Source organism: Cygnus atratus, chromosome 2 (genome assembly GCF_013377495.2).
Source record: "Cygnus atratus isolate AKBS03 ecotype Queensland, Australia chromosome 2, CAtr_DNAZoo_HiC_assembly, whole genome shotgun sequence".
In the NCBI taxonomy this organism is placed as follows: domain Eukaryota; kingdom Metazoa; phylum Chordata; class Aves; order Anseriformes; family Anatidae; genus Cygnus; species Cygnus atratus.
The window spans coordinates 126,899,617-126,923,519 of NC_066363.1; the positions used below are offsets into that span (position 1 = coordinate 126,899,617).

Here is a 23,903-nt window from a genome sequence, read left to right on the forward strand (position 1 = left end):
AAACAAAAACCTCTGATGCAGTTCAGAGCTCAGTGCAGACCCCGTCTTGAGATTTTGTCTCTCTGCTGAGTTAATCCAGGACATCAAATGTAAAGATACCCTGGAAAACAAAGCCAAGAAACTGATATTGAATTTATGAACTATTGCCATAAGACAATAAGGTTAAAGATAAAAATAAAAATAAAAATAAAAAAATAAAAAAATAAAATTAAAATTAAAAGAAACCTATCACATTCTCAGAAAATTGCTGAAATTCAAGAAGCAATACTTTCTGAAATTATATCTAATTAAAATATCTATATCTATTAAAATTAAATAAATTAAATATATTTTTAAATCTGGTGATCTATTCTGTAAAGACTTTAAAATAACTATATATGTATATCTTAAATGTTACTCAGATGATGAGGAAAGCACAAATACCTGAATAGAATTGCATCCCTGATATTCAGTTTGTGTGTGAATGTTTCAAATCATCTACATTATTATTCTTGATAGTTACAGATACTGAAATAATATTATCTTACACATTCATGAAGCAGAGGAGATAATTCATCTTGGAATTTTCCTGAGGCATTGAGTAGAAATGGAATACTCCATACTGTTCTGTAAGCTGCTTCAGAGAGCCTTCCCATTTGATAAAGAATGCTGTAATAAAGTTATTAATTTTTTAGATGAATGTCCATATAATCCCATCAATTCCTCTTTTGTCTGTTTAAAATCCTATGGGACATTTCCATAAGGATGATTTTGAAAGTTGCTTAGCAGACAGAGCTCTTGCCTAAGCTTCCAGCGGCTTTGGTTGGTCAGAAAATCAGCAAGCTATGCCAAAAACATTAAATAAGTATTTTTATATTCATTCCATAGGGAAAAAATGGTTTTTACTAAATATGTGTTGTGACAACAGGAATACTGTGTCCTTGTCAATAGCTGCATGATAAAACAGAGACATCTACTGGCTAAAACACAAAATAGAAAGAACACCAAAATACCTTTTGTGAAATGCTAGGTTAAGGCTTTTCAGACTTCCTTTGCTTCCTCACTCCACTACTGATGTCCAAAATATGTTTTCCTTTAAATAGGCAGCCTTCTTCCCTTGGGGATCAGCACATTCCAAATAACTCTTACCAAGGTATTCAAATTCCACTTGTGTAAAAATTCTGGTTGAAGGCAATGGCAAAATTTCCATTGATTTCCTGAGAACAAAACCAGGCTCCATGGCACAGGTAGAATATGAGTGTTTGAAGCCTAATGGAGATTTATAAGAAACCAGACAAAACTTGCCTTCTCTGCAGAACAGTGAATATTCAGCCAGCTTCTGGCCTGCTTCTTAGGAGAAAATGGACATTCCTAGAACACCCTATTCAGCACCTGCCCAGATTATGCCTACTAAAATCTGAGTCTAAATTATGGCCCTAAACTTGTTCATGTAACTTGCAGGCATTTTTCTATCTAGTATGTAGTTAGTCTGAGCTCACAGCAGCATGAGCAGTACCTTATAATAGTACTTTAATAATAGATAATATATTCTGTGAATCAGATCTTCATAACATTACCACTTCACCTTTCAAAACATGATGTGAGGACTTCTATATATTTGTTTAAAGAGCATTGGTACTCTGCGAATGTGTTACAGGACACATCAGGATACATCTTAATAAAGACTTGAAAATAGTTAGTCCTAGAACCAACCTTTGCATTTTATCCCTCCTCTAGGTCATTTTACCTGGGGAATGTTTATTATACATTTGCAAAATACCATGTTCCAAATGGCTTAAATAAATTTTCTAATTTAAAACATAATCATACAATGAGCAAAATCAGAATGTTGGCTCATGTAGGAATAGAGCATGATTATCCAATAAAGACTGTACATACCCTACAAAAGAATCACAAATGCATAGTTATGACTTCATACTAACTTTCTGCAGCTTCAGTTAAATTCAGACTATATAGAGGAAGAATCTGAACAGTTTTGGGCATAATTCAGTCCCTCTTGTGCTATCACATGTCACCTGGGGTGTCAGGCTCTACCATCCCTATCTGTCGTCCTGTTTGCTGTAATGGCTATCTTGGCATGGCTTTGTAAATCTTTCCTGAGGGTGGAATACTTAGCCCTTTGCTTAATGTCTAACTCAGCCAAAGAACTGTTCTTAACCTATGCCTATCTTTGCACATCTTGTCTGTGTAGCCACAGTGGGAGATGAAACTCTTGGCAGCGCAGCTTTAAATGTTCTTAACCACATCAATGACAAACTTGAAAAAGAGGGCAAGGAATTCTACTCAAAATACCTAGCTCTGTTCCCAGATTCATCCCAACAGTCTTCTCATGATAGCTCTACCAGGACTGTGTCTCCATGGTTAAAAAGAAGACCAAAGCAGCACAGCAATGTCAAGCTCCTCATTTGGAATAAACGTTGGCTAAACTCTGCATGAACTTGTAAAGATTCTGACTGCATCTTTTCCTAAATGTTCGGAATTCCAGTAGCTGCTGAAGTTGAATGAGTAGAAGACAACAAACACTAAATTCACTACCAATTATCAGCAATTAGATCTGATTATACTTCATTTACATTATTTGATAGGGTCATCAAATATTTACTGCACCTTCAGAGGCTCTCTGAATCTGTGGCTGGCTTAGGCCTTATTTAAGTATCCTATTTCCACCAAGGTGCTTAAAGCTTCAGAGTGCCATTTTACTTAACAGTGGTAAAACTCATGCTTCCTGAGTTACATCCTTTCAAACAGCAACAAGAATAATGCAAAAAAGTTACAAAAGATCCACCATCCAGGTTCCTTAAATGATTTGTGGTAGGGAAAATCAGAGATTGAGTTCCATGAATGTATTCAGCAGACTGCTTTGTGTTGTAATGTTACTCCAACAGCACTCACTCAAGTTTGCCATCTGATTTCTGATGATGCTGATACTTAAGCTGCTTAATATTTTATGCAAGAAACATGAATTCTGTTCTGTGACAACTTCATTGTTTTTGCTGTTCTTGACGGTTCGTTTAGAACTAGTCTAAACAGGACTATGTTCCACCTCAGTCTGAAGTGTACAATGCTCTGAATGCTACCTTTTACTTTAAGTTTACATAATACTTTGGCTTTACTAACTGCTTGGTTTATTCTCCAGTTTCCCAAGTGGTCAGTTTTGCTTCCCAGTAATGTGTTTTTCTGGTGCTGAATGCGGTGGGAAATTTTTACAGTACTTCTACGTCTGACCAAATCAATTTTTTTTCTTTAATGGTTGGATTAAGACTAGAATCTTACTTAAGCTGATGCATAGTTTCTCATCTCTTAGAATTAATTTTCCTTATTAGTGTATTTATAGTGTATTTAACTTTTAGGGTTTTATTTAAGAAAAGAGATTCTAGACTTTAAAACTTAATGAAGATCATAATGCAGTGAACCAGAGACAGGAGAAAAAAAAAAAAAACTTTAAAATGTCAGTATGAAATTGAACAGTTAAGAAGTTCCTTCTTTCATAGGGAAGTTAGGAACGAATTATCAAGTAATCACATTATTTGATGACTGTGATATCAGTATGCTTTGGTAAGATTGTTGTATACTTAGAAACACTAAAACAAATTAAAGCATATTAAATATATCTTAATAAAACATACTGAAAGGATATCAATTATCTGCAGTAGAATATTCTTTGAAGATTTATAAAAAGATAAAATAAAAATATTATATATCAGGACCTGACTCTTAAGTTAAATCACTGTTCTTTTTAAATATATTTATAGCAAACTGTATTAATTCAGAGAGCTGAAAACCCCACAGTGAATTAAGTCCTTTGGGTTGTGAATGGAAAACATATATATGGTGATTTCTCCCAGTAAAATAGAATTTATTCTGTCCAGGAAATGCAAATATGAAAGGCTGATAAACAGGTCTGTCTATTGTCTTCCACTTTATTTGTTTGTTTGTTTAATTAATATAAGTCCATAGTCCCCATTGTTATGGGCAAAGTCTTAGAGGCATGAAATGTATGTAACTAATAAAACAACATGTGCTAGAATGTGATAGCATCCTCAAAGATTGATATGATATGATATGATATGATATGATGATATGAAAGATTTCTATATTTCTGTTGAAGCTATAGATAATATTTTTAATGTCATAAACATGAACTTAGCCCTGAAGAGGTCAGGCAGTTGGACTAGATGATCTTTGCAGGTCCCTTCCAACTGAACTCTTCTATACTGTTCTGTTCTGTTCTGTTCTGTTCTATTCTATTCTATTCTATTCTATTCTAATGAGAAGATGTATCATATAGGGTATATTTCCTGTAGAAGTCTAAAATGTTTATGTAGAAAAGAGAGAAAGAAAGGAGAAGCACCTTACAGTTAGGAAAAAAAAAAAAGTAGAAGATAGATAAGATTTGCAGGCCTTTAACTACACATGACTATATAGCAAAAAAGGAAGCAACAGACTGGATTCATTTCCCTAACAATTTCTCTGATTCCACATGTGGGGAAATATTGGCATACTCTGTATATAAAACTATAGATTGATGTAGACATTTTGTATAGAGCTGCAGTTCTGACATTATATATAGAAGTTGACATGAAGCCAAGATAGAAAAACTATTTTAAAAGTGTGAGTAAAGATTATGTCTGGCTTCTGTGCCTGTCATAATTTCAAATAAGGCTGACTAGCAAATCTCTTTGATAGATAACAGTAGTCTTCAGGTGGGAGGTCATCCTTGCTCACTGTATTAAATTGCTAAAAGACAGTTTCAGACAATGGTAGAAAGATGATAGAAGGAGAATAGTTTAGCAATAATCATAACATGGTTGTTAGCAAATTAGACTTGAGTGTACACTTAAGGTTAATAATCTGATGTCTGGAGACATTTCACAGCCTACTTCAATGGTATTTTGTCTGAGAAATATTGTGCCAGCATTATTTGTATTTTTTTTCCAGTATCATCTTTGTAAATGTTTTATTTTCCATACTTTCCTCTATTTGAGGTGATAGCATAAAATGGTTCTGCAGTGCATGTGGGTGCATCACGATAGCTCACCCTTGCTCACCCTTGAAATTCTTCACTCAGAGGGTGGTGGGGCACTGGAACAGGTTGCCCAGAGAGGTTGTGGATACCCCATCCCTGGGGGTGTTCAAGGCCAGGTTGGATGGGGCTTTGGGCAACATGATCTAGTGGTTGGGGTCCCTGCCCATGGCAGGGGGTTGGAACTGGGTGGTCTTTAAGGTCCCTCTAAACCCAAACCTTTCTTGCCGGCTGCCCGCGTTCAGCACCACAGCGGGGGACAGCTCCCGGCCCTACCCGCGTCGCACGGCTCCTCTGCCAACCTCGCCGTGCTGGATGGAGAGCAGAGTCACACAGCATCCTGCCTCTTTGGTTTGTTAGTGTGGGGGGTTGGTTTGCTTTGCTTTGCTTTGCTTTACTTTGCTTTTGAAAATGAAACCCTAAAGGAAATTTAGGAAGGTCAAATGAAACCAGCAAAAAGCTCTGCAGACATGAAATTATTTTATAAAGCCTTTAATATGACTCCTGAAGTTATTTTTGTGTGTTTATCTGTAATGCAGAGTAAATCCCTTCCACTATTCCACAGTAAATAAAACTTTAGTTAGATATTCTTTCCATTTTCACCTATATTAAAAGATTGAATTGATTAAAATAGTTGCATCATAATTATGAGCTAATACAAGATCCACTGCTGTCAATAATGACCGACAAATTCATGGATTTATGCAAATCCTACTGAAATAAATAAATAGATAAATAAAGAAGCAGCAGCAGCAATTCCCATTAACTTCCACTGACTCTGGGTCTGCTATTTCTTTTGTATTAAAAAGTGGTGGGCAATTTGCTATTTATCATGATATAATTGATTGCAAGCATCCAGCTCAGATGGCCTTTTGCTATTCTACAAAAACAATATTAGAACTGACTCAATATGGCTTTTAATCTAGGTTAGCAAGTCCATGAAATGCTGAGTGGCACTGTACTAAATAAACTAGTATTTAGGGTTGTCTCCATTCATAACTGAATAAATATGCATCTTCCCAGGCTGTGTAGAGAGCCTTCATCTGTGACTACTTAAGGTCTATGATATTTGCCAAACAGGTTCCCCAAGTATCATCCTCATGTCATGCTCATAATTATTTACAGAAGGTTCCTTCGGGCCTGTGTTGCCACTGAAGATCCAGCTAACAGTCATGCTCACAGTTCATTGGCTTGTACCTTTGTCTAGTAAAATCTCTGATCTCCAAGATCTCTGTCACCACTCTTTTGTCACAATATTTAGTAACTTGTATTGGGTTTACCTGGCAAGGTTTTGGTAGCAGGGGACTGCAGGGGTGGCCTCTGTGAGAAGGGTCCAGCAGCTGCCCCATGTTAGATAAGGGCCAGTTTCAGTCAGATACAAAGGGACCCACTGCTGGCCAGAGCCGAGATAATAAGAGATGCTGTTTACACCTCTGTTAGAGAATATTTAAAAGGGGAAAAAATAATAAAAATAAATAAATAAACTGCTGCACAACAGCAGCTGGGAGAGTGAGGAGTGAGACCCCAAGGTCAGTGCAGAAGGAGGGCAGGAGGTGCTCCAGACCCCATTCTCCGTTCCCCTGTGCCGCTCAAGGGGAGGAGGTGGAAAAGGGTAGATAGGGGGACGTAGTTTTAGTTTGATTTTGTTTGTTTGTTTGTTTGTTTTCTCACTGCTCTAGCTTGCTAGTAATATGCAATAAATTTCATTAATCTCCCTATGCTGAGTCTGTTTTGGTCATGATAACAATTGCTGAGTGATCTCCCTGTCCTTATCTCAACCCTTGAGCCCTTTTCATTGTATTTTCTCCCCTTTGAGGAAGGGGAGTGAGAGAGTGGTTGTGGTGGAGCTCGACTGTCCAGCTGAGTAAAACCACCACATAAATATATCCTGTAAATTTTAGGGATATTGTACTTGATTTTCTACTATGTACCTAATATGCCACTAGTGTTCTAGTGAACTTTAATGGTCCCCATGTTCAGATGCATACAGAATCAGTCTATACTCCCTGGGCCCTCATTTTCCCATGTTATCCATGGGAAGATTGCCTTATACCAAACGACCTCTGTATTCAGCCACAATCAGGTGGACAAAGCCACATTTTACTAAATCTTGATGCTGAAATTCTAGGTGGTGCAAACCCTAAAGTCTTTCTTCCTTAAAAGAATAATTAAGTCTTTAAGTAAATGCAGTTTGGCCACCACAGAGTGCAGGAGAGACATATTCTGCTACTGTTATCTTAATAGCATTAATACAAAAACCAGTAATTTACATGTGACAGAATGCAGGAGAAATGTATTTTTGTTACTGTTAATTTAAACCAGAAGTACACCAGGCTGCCTAACATGGGAACATTTCCTAAGCAGATTTATCCTCTCTGAGGATCTAGGTCTTCTAAGGCAAATGCTAGTCTATGGAATGGAAAGTTCAGCACAAAGTGGAAGACCAGTGGACATGGTAAGACTGTGGAAAGAAAAATGAGTTCATGCAGGGCTTTCAAGCAGGAAAGGATATCAGTTACACAGAAAGGCTTCATGACTAAAATTCTGAAGGAAAAGTTACGCCAAGGCAGTAGTATTCTTTCAGCTCAGGTAGACCTGAGCTAGTAGTATAAGCTAGTTTTAAAATACCTACCTCAAATATAGCTGTGCTAAGAGGTTTCAATGACCTAATGGTAAAATCTCATCTAAAACTACTGGTTACTCTTCCTTCTGCTAGACTTATTATCATCATTGTGATCATGATGGTGCTATCACCATTAGTCTCCCATACGTACTGAAATTGGTATGCAGCAAACAGCTACTCCTGAGACCTGAGGGACCTGAAGGACCCCACTTTGCAGAAGTGGCTGTCCCTCTGACTACCTGCCCTCAGCTTCATTACAACACGTGTCGGTTTCTAGTCTGGGCAGTCTTTGTAGGACAGTACATCCCTGAACACACGCTACTTAAGAAGTGACTACTTAAGTGGAGCCACCACTGAACTTCATGGAACCATGAATAAGCATCTAGAAGTACTTGAATTCACTGGCTTATTGGGAACTTGTTTCTGTCGGGCTGAGCTAAAGACAGATGAGTGGCTACTCATCTACTGGTGAAATAGTAGCCACTTCTCATACCTGAAGGTATGATAGGGAGTATATATGGAGCTAGTCAAGAAATCTTCAGTGAAAACCTCCCAGATGAGCATTTCTACCCAAAGCTTTTAAGGTGACATTCATCCCAATGCAAAGAGACAAAAGAAAAGACTGTGCATCACTTAGTCCCCAGATAAGTACAACACGAAAAGCTTAGTCTTCACACATAGAGGCTAATGTCAGGCTTAATGAATATCCCTGAAAGATCAATGTAGAACATTCAGATTGAGTTCTTAAAAAATATTAATAATAATGATCCAGGGAAAAGTGGAGATGAAAGGTCAGAATTCTAAATAATGTCATCAAGGAAAGAGATCATGGGTAGTAGAGAGAAGCTGTTCAGTGATTACACATGTTGTCAGAGCCATTATCCGATATGTTCTTGAAAGGGCAATTGTAATAGAACTGTAAGCTGAATTAAATTCATGTTGTTCTGTTAAATTATACTCATCTCCTCCATCTTATTTTTCAAAAATTAAACACTGTAGTCTATGTGGACTGTTAGACCTGTTCCTGGCATCTGCAACTTATGCTAGAGAGGTAGAAAGTTATGCTAGAGAGGTAGAAAGAGATGAAAGGGGTACTCTGAAAGGGTAGATATGCATAAATAGTGGAAATTTTCATTTGTAGTAATGTTTTGCATAACTACAGACATAACTGTAATATAACTGTAACACAACTACAAAAGATACCTGTTTTGAGACTTTATAACAGAATGATATAAACTACTTTCTTGAATAGTATATTCATGTACCATGAAATTCTGTCTGCACTATTGCAAGTACTAACTCAGCTCTGATAATGATAAAGCAGGGGCTGAGGTCATGGTACTTGACCTAAATGAAAGTTAATGTCTTATTTATTTACTTTTAAGATAAGCTTAAATTTGTATATAGGTCTAATTTTAGTAATTAGCAATGATTTTTTCCATTACTTAAGAAAAGGAGTATTTGCAAACATAGACATCTATTCTTACATAATTTTCAGCGCTGCAGATCTATTAAGATTGGTTGGAATTTGCATGCTTAAAGGTTGCCTTATCTCCATAGCATTCCAATTTAGACCAGATGCAAACAGGCCTTTTCCCTGCTGTTATCTGTTTTTTTTTTAATGTCTCCTGGCCAAGGATCCTTTGTCAATTAAGAGCAGTAGCCAGTAGCAGCCATATCCTGTTATTGTTAGCAAAATGTCTTGCCTTTTTGTTGAATGTTTTCAGTGGGTCCTGTTGAAACCTCAGATTCAAATTAACAGACTAAGTCTGCCAGATTGGTCACAATGTGAGTTGGGTCACACCTGTCTGTATTTTGAGCGCAAAATTCACAAGTACTAGCAAGCAGGTATAAGCTAACCCTATCCCCTCTGCAGAACAGCATAATGTAGAATCACGGGCCAGAAGCAAGATGCTTTTAACGGGGAAGTCCCAGGGGCACAGTGAAGGGAGGCAGTGATGAGACCAGGGACAAAGATGCTGTCTCGTGACATTGTTTTGCAGTATCTAGCCAGAAAGAGCGGGGACAGCTGCTGAAGACAGCTCCATGGTGCTGTACTGACAAGTGCTGCTGTTAGGTGGTAAAAGATCCTTGTACTAACCCATTTTAGACAAACATATAAATGTGCTTGTGCTTTGCACTGCTGGAGGAAAGTATAAAAACTCCTTCCCCTAAATATCTACAGACCGATGTCCGCACACCTTGAAATTTCTCATATGATAACGCTTATATCTGGAAGGCAGCTCATTGTGTAGCGCTGTCTTTGCTGCTCCAGTCAGCATCTTGGTTGGATAATCCCAGGTGCCAAGAACAGGACACACTCAGATGTGGGCAGATGTACAAGATAAGTGGTAGTGTTTCTATTGAGCAAAACTTTTCATTCAGCTGCAAACTTAACACCACAGTCTTGAGACAATTTTAAAAGAGAGAGGGGGAAAGATGGAAGGAGTGTGAGAGTGTGTGAGAGAGTGAACTTCACTTTCTAGAATTAGATATGTCCTTAAGTTTTGTGGAGAGTAGAGTCAAGCTGAAGGCAAGCTGGAAGCTCTGTGACTGGCTAAGGACACTTTTGTACAAGATGCAGCATGGTTTACTGGCTACAGATTTCTCTGAAGAACCTAAACCAGCTTCATATATCTATCTGCCCAAATTGAGATCTAAACACACTTATCCCAAGAGCAAATACTTCTGAGAATATATAGGCAATTATAGCTAAGTGCCCAGGAAACTTGATTAGTTCTCCAGAAATAACTGTTTGCTTATCAGAAGTCTTTAAGGAGCTGACCAATGACTATTTGTGTTTTGCTTTTCTAAAGCCAGAGCTAAAGATACTGCCAGAACACTTTGTAAGAAGATAATGTCATAAATTCAGAGGCAGAAGGAGAAGAATATGTAATGGCCTGATAAACTTCAGTGCCTATGCAAACTGAATTCTGAAAAGTAATGAAACTTTATTGTCATCTGTTACTTAAATGGACTAGATCCTACCTGGGAACAAAAATTTAGGAAACATTACTAATACTGTTTTAACTTAATTACAGTTAGAAATCTATATTCATCAAATATACTGCATTGGCTGTTAGATATGGCTGAAGTGAATTTTCCCCAAGTGTGAACTTAATGTATACTTTTTCTCTGCTTTATATAACAAATGCACTGGTGTCTTGATTATGTCAGAAGCCTTTTCAGAGTGTTAGTTGTTGCGGAACCATAAGGAGCAATTTGAAGCCTGTTCCATTATTATCTTTATCTTCTGCCTCAGTTTGTATGCTCATTCTATGCAGAAATCCTCACAGTGTTTGCAATACTGAGTGATGAGGCGAGAAAGTATATTGCATGGATGCACACAAAAAAAGCTGAGTTTTAGTCGCAATTTAATACTGGAAAATCACTAAATTTTCAGGAGACTGCTACCGCTGCATGACACCCAAAAATGAGAAACAACATGATCTGTAGCAGCCTGTTAAGTGATGTTTTACTCATTTCATCAGCAGTAGATTCAAATGCTTTGTATTCGGCTCATAATGAAGGACTTTCAATATGTCCTTTTTTCTGGAAATTTTTGCAATTTATAAGGAAATATTTTTAAAGTTTAACAAGAGTTGAATTTTTGATGTGCTTTTGTAGAGCTATAGCTAAATGACATAAGCCACCAGAACAACTTACTTAAGCAGAATACTGTTTATTTTCTGAAGTGCAAATTAAAAATAACATGTCAAGAATTATATTGCTAAGCTGTGATCATGGATTGATTACCTAAGTGCAAAGAATTTTCAAGGCATTTCAGTCCAGAACACAATTCCAGAAACATGTCCCAGCAGACAGGAAGTTTTGCTAGTAAAGATCCAGTCAGAGGATTGCTTTTTTTTACTCTTCTGTATCAGCATAGCTAGCCTAGCAGATTGCTACAGACCTTTCTTATAAACTCAGTGCTTCTGTTGGTATAAACTACATCTGTTCAATGGGGATTTCCCAGCAAAATGTGATCTGCAGTGTAGATCTTTATGTAGACTCAGAAAAGAGAATCACTTCCTCTTCTTCTCATAGTTGCTATTATTCTTTCTACTGATCCTCTGTCACTCTTTGTCTAATGACTTGGAAAATGTAATCAATTGCAATAATTAAAACATGCTGTGTGTGAATCATGCAGAACTTTAATTACAGAACAAAGTCTCAAACAAATGAAAGTTTGAGATTCTAGAAATAGAATAAACCAAAACACTTTTCTTTGCTGTATTTTCTCCCCAATAGTACACTCATACTATCATATGATATCAAGGGAATGATTCTCCCCCTCTACTCCAGTCTTGTAAGACCTCACACTGGAGTATTGCATTCAGATTTGGGGCTCCAAGTATAAGAAGGACTTCAACCTCTTTTGAGCAAGTCCAGAGGAGGGCCACAAGGATGATCAGAGAGCTGGAGCACCTCTCCTATGAAGACAGGCCGAGGGAGTTGGGGTTGTCCAGCCTGGAGAAGAGAAGGCTCTGGGGAGACCTTACAGCGACCTTCAGTACCTAAAGGGGGCCTACAGGAAAGCTGAAGGGGGACTCTTTGTCAAGGAGTGTAGAGATAGGACAAGGGGGAAAGGCTTTAAACTGAAAGAGGGTAGGTTTAGGTTAGATATAAGAAGGAAATTCTTTACTGTGAGGCCCTGGCACAGGTTGCCCAGAGAAGCTGTGGATGCCCCATCCCTGGAGGTGTTCAAGACCAGGTTGGATGGGGTTTGGAGCAACCTGGTCTGGTGGGAGGTGTCCCTGACCACTGGCAGGGGGTTTGGAACTATATGATCTTTAAGGTCCCTTTCAACCCAAACCATTCTGGGATTCTGTATATATAAAACACTAAAAATCTCAGTCTTGTTATTGTGTATATTTTATTAAAAGAGCTGACAGAGTACAGATTCGCATGGTGCCGCCATCTGAATGTGTGGCTTGAACAAACAGCTAGTTATTGTCCATGAAATACTCTGGGTGGCAACTCTGGACATGCAGATTATATATTCAAGACCTATGAAATGACCTGTCTTGTATGCAATTTTAACACTGTCACACAGTGAAAGAAGGGGTTCTATAAAGTGACTCACCTCTTTCCTAGGATCTTTTGTATGCTGGTGAATATTTAGGCATAAAATAAATTCCATATAAGAGACTTCAGAAGACCAGTATTTCCTAATTAAAATTGATGTGATGACAATCGGACAGCCATGTTCTCATGATTTTATTTTCTAAGAAAAATGCATGTCAAATAATTGTGTCCTTGTATTCTACAACATTTTTTTTGCATGCTATTATTAACATGCTGATGAAGGCCAAAATGAGGAAGCCATCAGTTTGACTGACAGAAACTGCAAGCTCAACAATTCAGATCTGTGCCATGTTTAGTATGTGTTTATTTGTTCTTTGAATTTTGAAAGCATAATTATATTACTGAGTAGGTTACAGAACTCAAGCATGCACTATTTATTTCACAGTAATTTCAGTGAAGTGGGGAACCTACTATACTTTATTTAAGCTTCAAACCTTTTCACAGTGAAATCTGATACAGCCAACTTTCACAGTCTGGATGGCAGTTGTTGCTCCACAATAGTGTTTCTTTTTGTCTGCCTCTGCCCTGGCTACAGGCCATCACAAATTCCATTATTCAGCCCTGCCTAAGTGTGCAGTGTTATTGCCTTCATTTTATTTATCATGTTAACAAATTCTTCACTAAGATTGGCCTCTTTTTTCTGTTGTGGGTAGCAGAAGCTTTAAAGGGATGTATGACCCCTTAAACAGCACAGATGAACCAGAGTATGTCTTCTGGATGGGCTGTTTGAAGAATGAAGACAGTTGATTCACAACTCACCTGACAGGAGGAATAATTGAATCTTATTCGCCTAATAAATACAACTCAAAAGAAAAATGGCAGAAGCAGCACTAGAAGGGAGGAATGCAAATCTTTCTGAAACACTTCAAAATATGAAAGGTGCTACCTGTTCTGTACTATTTTTAGCCGAAAAGGGACAAATATAGCACATAAGTACATGATGCCAAATATGAACCCTCATGAGTAATTTTGGTTTGTGCTTAGAGAGCTGACTTCATGTTTATTAACCTACATCTGAAACAGGCTTACTGCTGTTTTTCTCACAGATACAATGAGGTGGCATTTCCATCTCTAGAACTGTTATCACTGCTGCAGCCAATCGCTTCCCTTATACTAATCTATATATGTATTCTGCCCAGCTGCATCTCACTCTGGTTGGGTATCACAGCAATTTTATCACACCTAGTGTGTCCTTGGAAGTACACCAAACATCACCAAATGGATTTAACAGCATCATTTCTGAGAAATGAAAGCAAATGCTTTTAAGAATGAGCTTAAACTGAGCCTTAAAACATAAAATAATGTCAGTATTTTTAATGAAAACCTGGATTTACTTAAGACTCCTAACCAAAGCAATAATGTATTTTTACCCAAGTAAACTGTTATAATAGCTTTCTCATCACTTTAACACTTTGCACACCATCTCAAAGTTGTCTGTATTACCTTGAATATGAATAAGCAAACTTTGTAATAGAAACATTATGTTCTCTGATAAATCTATTTCTGTTTTCATAGTATTGGTTCTGTAAATGAGAATGACCAGCAATTCTGAGCAACATGACAGGGCATCAGGCATGAGGTGCCTGAACCTCATCAAAATGAATGATAACATATTTCATAGAACCCATCTCCTGAAACAGAAATCAAAGCATTATTAATAGAAAGTTTTCATCTACTTCCATATTTTAATGATTATGAGAAACTGGGTTCACTTTCATCCTACTGTGTACTTTTTAATGTATTAAACCTCTCTACCTAATTCGGAGTCAACATCTTCAATTCTTGTAGCACCTAAAATTTGCCCAGACATTGCAATTAGACAGGCATAGTCCCCTGAACAATACCTCTTGTTTTCTTAGCTTTGGCTTTTGACTCATAAATTAAGGCGTGACTAGGAAGGTATGCACGTACTAAACTGACAGCTTACACATTGTATTACCCAATCGTTTCTCTGAGCTGGATACAGTTTTACATAATTTCACTTCATGCAGAAAACTAATAGATTAATGTTCTGCACATTGATAGGAACTTTATATTCTTCACTTGATAACTTGCAACACTACGTATTACCTCCATTTGTAATTTAAAAAATAGTAAGATGAGATGTGGCTTGCCTTTCTGAAATGAATTGGCTTACCAAAGACAGTAAAACAATCAGATTTTGACCATGTCTAGATGATTCTAATGTTTCCTCTCTGTGCAAAAATCAAAACATTAAATCCAAATAATGAATGCAGGAGTCAAAACAGCTTCCATCATTCTGAGTTTATTTGACACAAACAGATCCTGACAAATACACTTGCATCAGTCTAACCAAAACATTGTTTATTTTGTTTTACAGATTTTGGCCATTGTGTCCATTCTGTTCATCGTACTGTCCACTATTGCTTTGTCTCTTAACACACTGCCAGAGCTTCAAGAAATAGATGAATTTGGGCAGCCAAATGACAACCCTCAGCTAGCACACGTTGAAGCTGTGTGTATTGCTTGGTTTACCATGGAGTACCTTTTACGTTTTCTGTCCTCACCAAATAAGTGGAAATTCTTCAAAGGCCCATTAAATGTCATTGACTTACTGGCTATCTTGCCATACTATGTCACCATTTTCCTCACAGAGTCCAATAAAAGTGTACTGCAGTTCCAAAACGTCAGACGTGTGGTTCAGATATTTCGTATTATGAGGATCTTAAGGATTCTTAAACTTGCCAGACATTCAACAGGCCTTCAGTCTTTAGGTTTTACTCTCAGGCGGAGTTACAATGAATTGGGCTTGTTGATATTATTTTTAGCCATGGGAATAATGATATTTTCAAGTCTCGTATTCTTTGCTGAAAAGGATGAGGATGCTACAAAATTTACCAGTATTCCTGCATCATTCTGGTGGGCAACAATTACTATGACTACTGTAGGATACGGCGACATTTATCCTAAGACTTTGTTAGGTAAAATAGTTGGAGGACTTTGCTGTATTGCCGGAGTGCTAGGTCATAGCCCTGCCCATACCAATTATTGTGAACAATTTCTCAGAGTTTTACAAGGAGCAGAAAAGACAGGAGAAGGCAATTAAGAGGAGAGAAGCACTTGAGAGAGCTAAAAGAAATGGCAGCATTGTCTCCATGAACCTGAAAGATGCCTTTGCTCGCAGTATGGAAATGATAGATGTAGCAGTAGATCCAAGTAAGCCTGGAGAAGCAGCTAACCCAAAGGAGACAGTCGATGACAACCACCTCTCCCCAAGCCGGTGGAAATGGGCCAGAAGAACAATGTCTGAAACAAGCTCAAACAAGTCGTATGAGAACAGATACCAAGAAGTTAGTCAACAAGACTCCCACGAGCAATTAAACAATGCTGCAACATCCTCCAGCCCACAGCACCTCAGTGCCCAGAAATTGGAAATGTTATATAATGAAATTACCAAAACTCAGTCTCAGCCTAATCTGAACGCTGGTTACCAAGACCAGTCAGCAAAGCCACCCATGTATGAAGAAGAAATAGAGATGGAAGAAGTTACAGGCCAAAGAGATCCGTTGCCACCTGGACCTACAGACATCATAACAGATATGAGAAGCACATCCAGTATTGACAGCTTTGCCAGCTGTGCCACTGACTTCACGGAAACAGAGAGGTCTCCCCTTTCTTTGTTTCCTAGCTCTCACTTGCAAATGAGATTCCCAACTGATTCTGTTAACCCAGAAGACAACCAAAGAGTAAGGAGTTCTCAGTTTATACCATTCACAAAAGACAGAATGTTTTCTCCAACAGATATCACCTTTGACTATAATCCAATCGACAGAGCTGTTATCAGTGATGGCAGTGGATCCCAAGCTGTTTTGCATGGTCATTTACATATTGACACTGCCATGGAAAGCCCAAAAAGTTCTCTGAAAGGTAGCAATCCATTAAAATCCAGATCCCTTAAGGTTAATTTTAAAGACAATAGAGGTGGTGCTCCACAAACGCCACCTAGCACTGCAAGGCCACTGCCAGTGATGGCAGGAGCAGACTTTACCCAGGCTACCCCTCAGCACATCAGCACCATTCTCCTGGAAGAAAATTCACCCCAAGGTGAACGACCTTTACTTGGTGCTGACGCATCAGGACTTTGTCAAGGACCTTCCAAAAAATCATCCCCTCTGTTTCCCAAACAAAAAATTTTCACTTTCCCTTCAAAAGAAAGGAGAAGCTTCACCGAAATAGACACTGGAGAAGAAGAAGAGTTTATGGAGTTACACGGTATAAAACATGAGAAACAACAGGATATCAAGACAAATTGCTGTGGGGATAAACACAGTGATGGCAACCATTTAACAGAGGAGCCACATGTCAGCTCTTCACCCAAAAGCATGAGTCACAACTGTACTCAAGACATTTACCATGCTGTGGGTGAGGTAAAAAAAGACAGTAACCAAGAAGGTCACAAAATAGAAAACCATTTATTTGCCCCAGAAATTCATTCAAGTCCAGGAGAAACTGGTTACTGTCCCACACGTGAAACTAGTATGTGACTAGTTACAAGAGCAATAAAAATACTTTTTCTTAAGCCACAGTTAGTAATGCCTATGAACTAAAACATGGAAAGCCTCAAAAAGTGCATAAAATGTTATTTTTGCATGGCATGAAGAATTGTTTAGTTTAAATACTGTTTAATTAAAAAATAAGACTGCTTTTTGTAACAAATTGAAAAAAAAAAAAAAAGGAAAAAAATTGATTCAAGAACAGTGAATAAAATAAAGAGAGCTCTGTTAGGAGCCAGTGTTCTGCAACATCTGACATTTTTGATCCTTTCACTTATGATTGTAGACAGGTTTTGAACTCTTTTAACTTTTTTGTTTTCTTGGTTACAACGAATTTTAGAATTTGCACATGAAAGGATGAAATGTCAATGCATGCATTCAAAATGATGTGAAACAAGGTGCTTCGAGCTTGCAAAATACATATATATGTAAATAGTTTGGGGTTGGGGGGAAAGCTACTGTTAACAAGGATTTATGGAAAAAGAATTTCCTGGGACACAGGTACTTCCTTCACAGCATGCTGCCTGGAGGTTTTGTACAGACTTATGTTGCAAAATTGCAACTTCTATTTAAAGCATCTCACATATCTTGCTTTCTGTTAAAAAGCTCATGATATATCTGTTAATTAAGGGACTACAGTATTTTAGTTTATCTGTGCTGTAAATTGTAGTGGTTTTTTTTTGGTGTTTTTTTTTTTTTTTTAATTTGCATAATTTTTGTTATTGCATTTGTCAGTTTAGTTAATGATCCAATGAGGAAAAGCAAAGATTTAATGACCAGAACTTGAAGCATTTGATACTTTTATAGAATACTGCCAACATTTCATAACTAAGAAAAAAAAAAGTTCCATTTTAAATTAAAAATAAAAAATAAAAAACAAACAACATAGAATTATTTCTGTGGCAATAAATTGTGCCAAAGGCTATATAGACATATTCAAAAGTTCTCAATCTTAGTATATTTGGTCTTAACAGAAATATAACCCACGTTCTTTTTTCCTTTGATTTAAAAATATTTGCTTCTATGTGATCTTTGAGAACTCTTGACAGCCCTCCTTCCCTTCTAGCTCCAAATCAGTGCCCGCACTTCAGTAATGGCAGTGCTATTAAAGCCATTACGGGGTCAGGTCATAAAAGACAAGCTTAAACTGACAGGAGGTATCACCTGAGTCACCAGCTTTGCCTCAACCCATATTCCAATGACTGTTCCAAAAGCTGAGCATAGGCTTTTCCTTATAAAGGGAAATGTCAGTAGTTCCAGTGACACTTGCCAAAGCATCTTTGGTTTCCCTGACATTCTCCAGCTATGTATCCTTTCTGTAAAATATGTTGAACCAAAGCCTTCATGACAAAGTACAAACTTAATCACTGTCTGAAAAAAGCTATTAATTTTTATCCAGCACCAATAGCTTCCTGTGCTATAATAATAATAATAAAATAACTATACATTGCTTGAATTTCCTAAATCCTAAAATCCTAATCATAAGCAAAAGTATGCAGCTACACATACATGCCCTATGAAATTGATTTCTGCTGAATTTGGATGCTCCCTCAACCAATTTCTTACAAAGCTGTAAGTTTTGCAAGAGCAGTAAGTCCAGCCTCACAGCCAGAGGGTCCAGCAGTTAAGTCTGATGAGCATCAATTCCCTCCATCGGCCTGTTGCCTGAGATTGAGCCTCTCACTTCCCTACGCACAAAAGGGAGATAACGCTTCTTCCGGGTCAGGAGTCTAACAATAAACATGCAAAGACTGAGACAAGAATGGGAGCCTTAAAAGCACTTTAGACTAACCAAGATGTGGTTGAAAACTACAGGCTTCTACTTCCCATAGTGGAACTTGGCTACTTTTTACTCATGTGTCATTTTCTGTCGTTTAAATGAGTAAAAATCAGCACCTAGTGCATTTAATGTAAAAGAACAAACATTTTATTGCCCTCTGCTTGAGACAGCTGGGCTGATGCCACAGACCTCACTCAAGCCTGCCACATGGAAAAGAGGCAAGTTTGAAAAGCTTTGAAACACAGACTCTGGTGGCTGGACCAAATAATAAGCACAGAACAGTCCCTTTGTTTAAATATATATCTATATATATTTGTAAGGTTAGATTTCCACAACACGGTAACATCAAGGTATATATTCAGTCATTCGAAACACTGGGAATATAATGTTATTTCTTCAGAACAATGTCTGGTCATTAATTCTCAAAATTAAAAAAAAAAAAAAAAAAGAATTGTTTTTTGTCCTTAGTTGCAGTTCATTGCAACTTGTTGCTGCATTCTATTTTACCTATTTATATGGCATCCTGCTTAACATTTCAATCATATTGTGTCTCACTGTTCCAAAACTTAGCTCTCAAATACTTTATAGTCATTAATCTTATTTTTTTTTCTTGCTAGATATTTTCAGTGACAAAAACTAAATGCCAGTCAATTTTTATATGCCTAAAGCGTTGGTTTGTATTTTCTATGTGCAGTTTTAATGAAATCACATGGGCCTGTTCTGTCTGCCTTTACATCCTAGTGGACTAATGAAGACCAAATGAAGTCCAAACGGGACTTGATCCCATGCTCTGGATCCACAGAAAAATCCCATTCAAAATAATGGTGTTGTTCTAGCAAGACTGAGGTCTGTGTCCTGTTCCTACTGTGTGCTTTTTCCCTCAGCTGACCCTTACACTTTCAGAAAGCCCCCTCAGATCTGTGCCACTTTTTGGAAAGGGAGGAGTCCAGCCACAGGGAACTTTTTTGCAGGAGCAGAAATTTGAGCTCTAAGCTCTCCTGAGCTAAACCAGTACTTTACGCAAACCTGATTCTGCCCTGTGAAAATCACTAAAAATTCAATAGTGGTAAAATTAAAACCTCAATCCTTGTGCAGATGAATTGCCCCTGAAACCAATGTAAGTCTGCCAGAAAAAGGGAATGACTGAAAGTAAATGAGGACAGCAAGACTCTTGAGTAAAATCAACAGGAGCTTTAACTGTGTAAGCCAGATGAGAAGACCAGGCCTTTATTCACTGTCGTATTTTAAATGTTTTCAGAGAAGCACAGTTATTTTGAAATTGTACAAGCAAAAGAAATGTAATTCTCTTTATTAACAGATGTTGTGGGTTTTTCTTAAATTTTGAAAGAAAAAGGGTCAAGCTTTAGAAGTGATTTTGTTAAAATTTCATTGATTCATTATATGCTTTTGACTACACTGGATATTATTTCCAGAATCACAGGTTTAGACATTTGGTATTTCCAGTCTTGGCCGCATACATGTGATACACTCCTGAATACCTAGCTCATGGCTAAATCCTGATCAAAGTACTTGAGTAGTTGCAGGACTGGACCTAACTTTTATTTTAGCACAGCATGTATAAGAAATGCAGTCCAGGATCTCTTCATTCATCATGAATTTGAATTGCTATGTAGCAAATTATGCAAAACTACCTGAGTATATTTTCTGCTGTTCTAAAATTTCAAAGCCATTTCAGACCTATTGCCCATTCACCACAGTAAGGGGAGTGCTGGAGTCAGTCTCCAAAAGATGTGGAATTTCAAAACATCTTAAGGAGTCTTGAGATGAAGTTCCTCCCCTGTGCACCTGAAAGGAGTCTGATTCTTCGTATCGCTGGAAAATGAAGATTGTTCAGGGAGATAGCTTTGCAATCAATCTATTTTTTACATTTTGTACTAACTGCAAAATCCTTATTCAAATTTTTAGTTAATTTTCAATGATGAAACCAAATGTACACATTTAAAGGATGCTCACAGAGTAATCAGAACAATTTTTGAATAAATAGTCATGTTAATCCAAATCCAGGGTGGGGGGAATAATATATCGCACAAACTGCAAAGTAAGTTCATGCAGGAAAGCTGTTTACAGGGGAAGCATATAAGAATGCAACATGGTGTAGGAAGTTATTGCACTAGAGAATTTCTATAAAATACACTTTTTTAAACAAAAACACAAAAGGCCTTTTAATGCTTCATTGTACAGGATATAGGAGCTTCTGTGCTAATGCAGAAATCTAATGCACTGTGTCCTCACACAAATGCACTTCAAAATTGGTCTCAAAATTCAAACAGTGATGTAAAAGAGGTGATATCTGATCCAACACTAGAGCAACTGACTTAAAGAGCTGTTTCTTTTTAGCACAAGATTATGTAACCAAAAGTGAGTGCAGAAAACTGTATTTTTGCCTATAACAAATACATAAATCAAAATGGCAATTGACTTCTTGAGTTTCTTCATACCAGGTAACACCTGGCAACATTTTTATATTCTTTATACACTTCTCTAAGTGAAAAAGAACTTGTTCATTTAAAACTAGATCTCTTTCCCTACATGTAGCCTGAGCTTGTTTCTGTTTCCTTAGATCTGTTTGAAACAAGTTTTAGCTTCAAATTGTTTAATTAACTCCTTCAACCTCATCTCTGAGGCACAGTTCAGTACAAATACCACTTGTCTTTTTCAAGTCCCATTGTAAATACAGCCAGCCTGCTAAAAATGTCCAGGGCCTTCCTAACTGTCTTCTTTTCATTCATTTAATTTTGGGGTCATTTGGATAGAAAATAAAGATTTATATTTTGTCCATGTAAAAACAAAATTAAAAGAAAAAAAAAGAAAAAAACAAAGAATATGTTTTTTGAAAGTAGTCAGCACAGATCAAGCACAAAATGCAAATACAACAAAGGGGGAAGAAAGGCAGAAAAAAGTAAGTAGACACGACATGTTTTAATATACTATACAAACTAGAGATATAATAAAACATATATTACATAATCCTTGGTCACACTTAATGAGGCAAAAATGCCAGTAGCAAAAGATTAATTCCTGTCCTACCCCATCTTAATTTCTATCCTAGAACCAACAGGTCTCTACTGAGATTTTCAGTGATGTTGTTGCCAACTTACCTAACATGAACATCTGATCTGTAACTGTTTTCCAAAAGACTTTCCTGACAAAGACGATAGTCTGCGTTCTTATCATTGTTGATCTTTGGATCTCTTCCCCTTTCCCTCCAAACACCAACCTTCTCCTCTACTTGGGATCAGTCAGAAAACAACCCAACAAATAAGATGTGTCTTGTTTATCAGAAAAATATTTTTATAGTCAGGTGCAAATGGCCAGATAGATATTAACTCTGGGGCTCTATTGCATTTGAACTGAGGAACAAGAAGAACTGAGTGTCCTTTCTTTCTGTTATTGTTGCAGCCATATATCATCTCACAACTTCACAAGTCTTCTAGCTTTAAAATGCTCTGTCTACTCTGGTATCCTCCTCATCCTGCAAGATGTTTCAGTGCATTTGTTCAGTGCTTTTGCAAGAGCTTTGCAGTTTCTAACTGACTTTTACATGCTAATAAGATAGCCATCACTACCAGTATGAATATTTGTCTGTTGTCCAACACATTCTTATTAATAACAGTACTCAGTTTAAACTCTGTCTGAAATATTTTTACATTGTAAAGCAGATCAAGTGTTCTGGGAGGAAAATCCTTTGCAGCCACCATACCAGTTCCATCAGTGAAAAAAGGTTAGATGACTGGCAGGCATATGCAAAATTGTTTGAATCATGCAATGGTTTCTTGTTCGGTAATCATACACCATGTGACATTACAGGTGGAGTAACATACTTGTCCTTGTATTTCTTCCATTGCAGGGTTAAATATTTTGGAACCATTGTGTTATAATATTTAAGAAGTATTACCTTTTAGCTGTAATGAAGATTTCTTCCAAAACAGTAGTGGTAACATAGTCCTATATAATTACTGATTGCCACTTAATTTTGTTTTATGACACCTAACACAAGTCCATATGGATCCCATCGTAGAAGAAGGAAGTAGAACACAAATATTATTGGTCCCTCTAATGAGGAGTAGGTAAAGAACATTCTATTAGGTAATATTTAATTCAAAAGATACGATTATCCTATATGATTATCCTAATTATACCCATGAACCAAACAGAATAGTGACGTCATTATATTAGACATTGATTGTAGTCCTGTGTTTAATGCAAATCCTGAATCTAAGAGCAGTCTGGGTAATTAATTTCATTTTCTTATTTTCATTAGTAATTTTTTACCTCAAATAAATATATAAATCCATTAACTTCAGAAGGAGCAATGTACAGTTATCAAAAGAAAAATTTTGGTACATAAGAAAGACCTAAAGGCTGTGTCTTGTATTACATTATCTTTGAAATTTATTGTACCAAAATGAAGTTGAGGTACTGGTTTTTAAGTATTTTCTATTAAGGGACTATAACTTATGCAGCAAAAGTAATTCATTAATGAAGGGGCTGGATTCTTCAGGCATATGTATCTGCATGTTTCTAAATCTAGAAGTCTGTGGTTATGTTTACACTGGCATCTTTGCAGAAATCAGGCTAAATCTCTTACTCAAGCAAATTTTGCTCTTGTCATCCACGGTGATGTATGAAAAGAGGCTGTATACATGGCTGTATACATCCAAAGATTAAATTGTCCCCAGTCTATTCTCCCACTTATCCCGGGTGGAATCATTCAAACAACCAGTCTGATATTCTTCAGAACATTGGAATAGTTGTGGTTTGCAATTTGGGCCGCACTCTTGAATATTGCATATTTCTACAGTCAATTTACTCTAAAGCTGGTGTTATGTTTGACTAAAGCAGTACTGACAGCCC

The 23,903-nt window shown here is 37.2% G+C and overlaps 1 protein-coding gene across 1 annotated transcript in view; it reads left to right on the plus strand.

The window, feature by feature from the left end:
* The window catches only part of KCNB2 (potassium voltage-gated channel subfamily B member 2), a 186,873-nt gene extending 169,634 nt beyond the window's left edge, over positions 1-17,239 (plus strand). Inside the window, 2 exon segments of the mRNA XM_035563080.1 lie at positions 15,076-15,717; positions 15,719-17,239. Coding sequence (XP_035418973.1) covers positions 15,076-15,717; positions 15,719-17,239 — 2,163 coding nt within the window.
* The last annotated feature ends 6,664 nt before the right edge of the window (positions 17,240-23,903 follow it).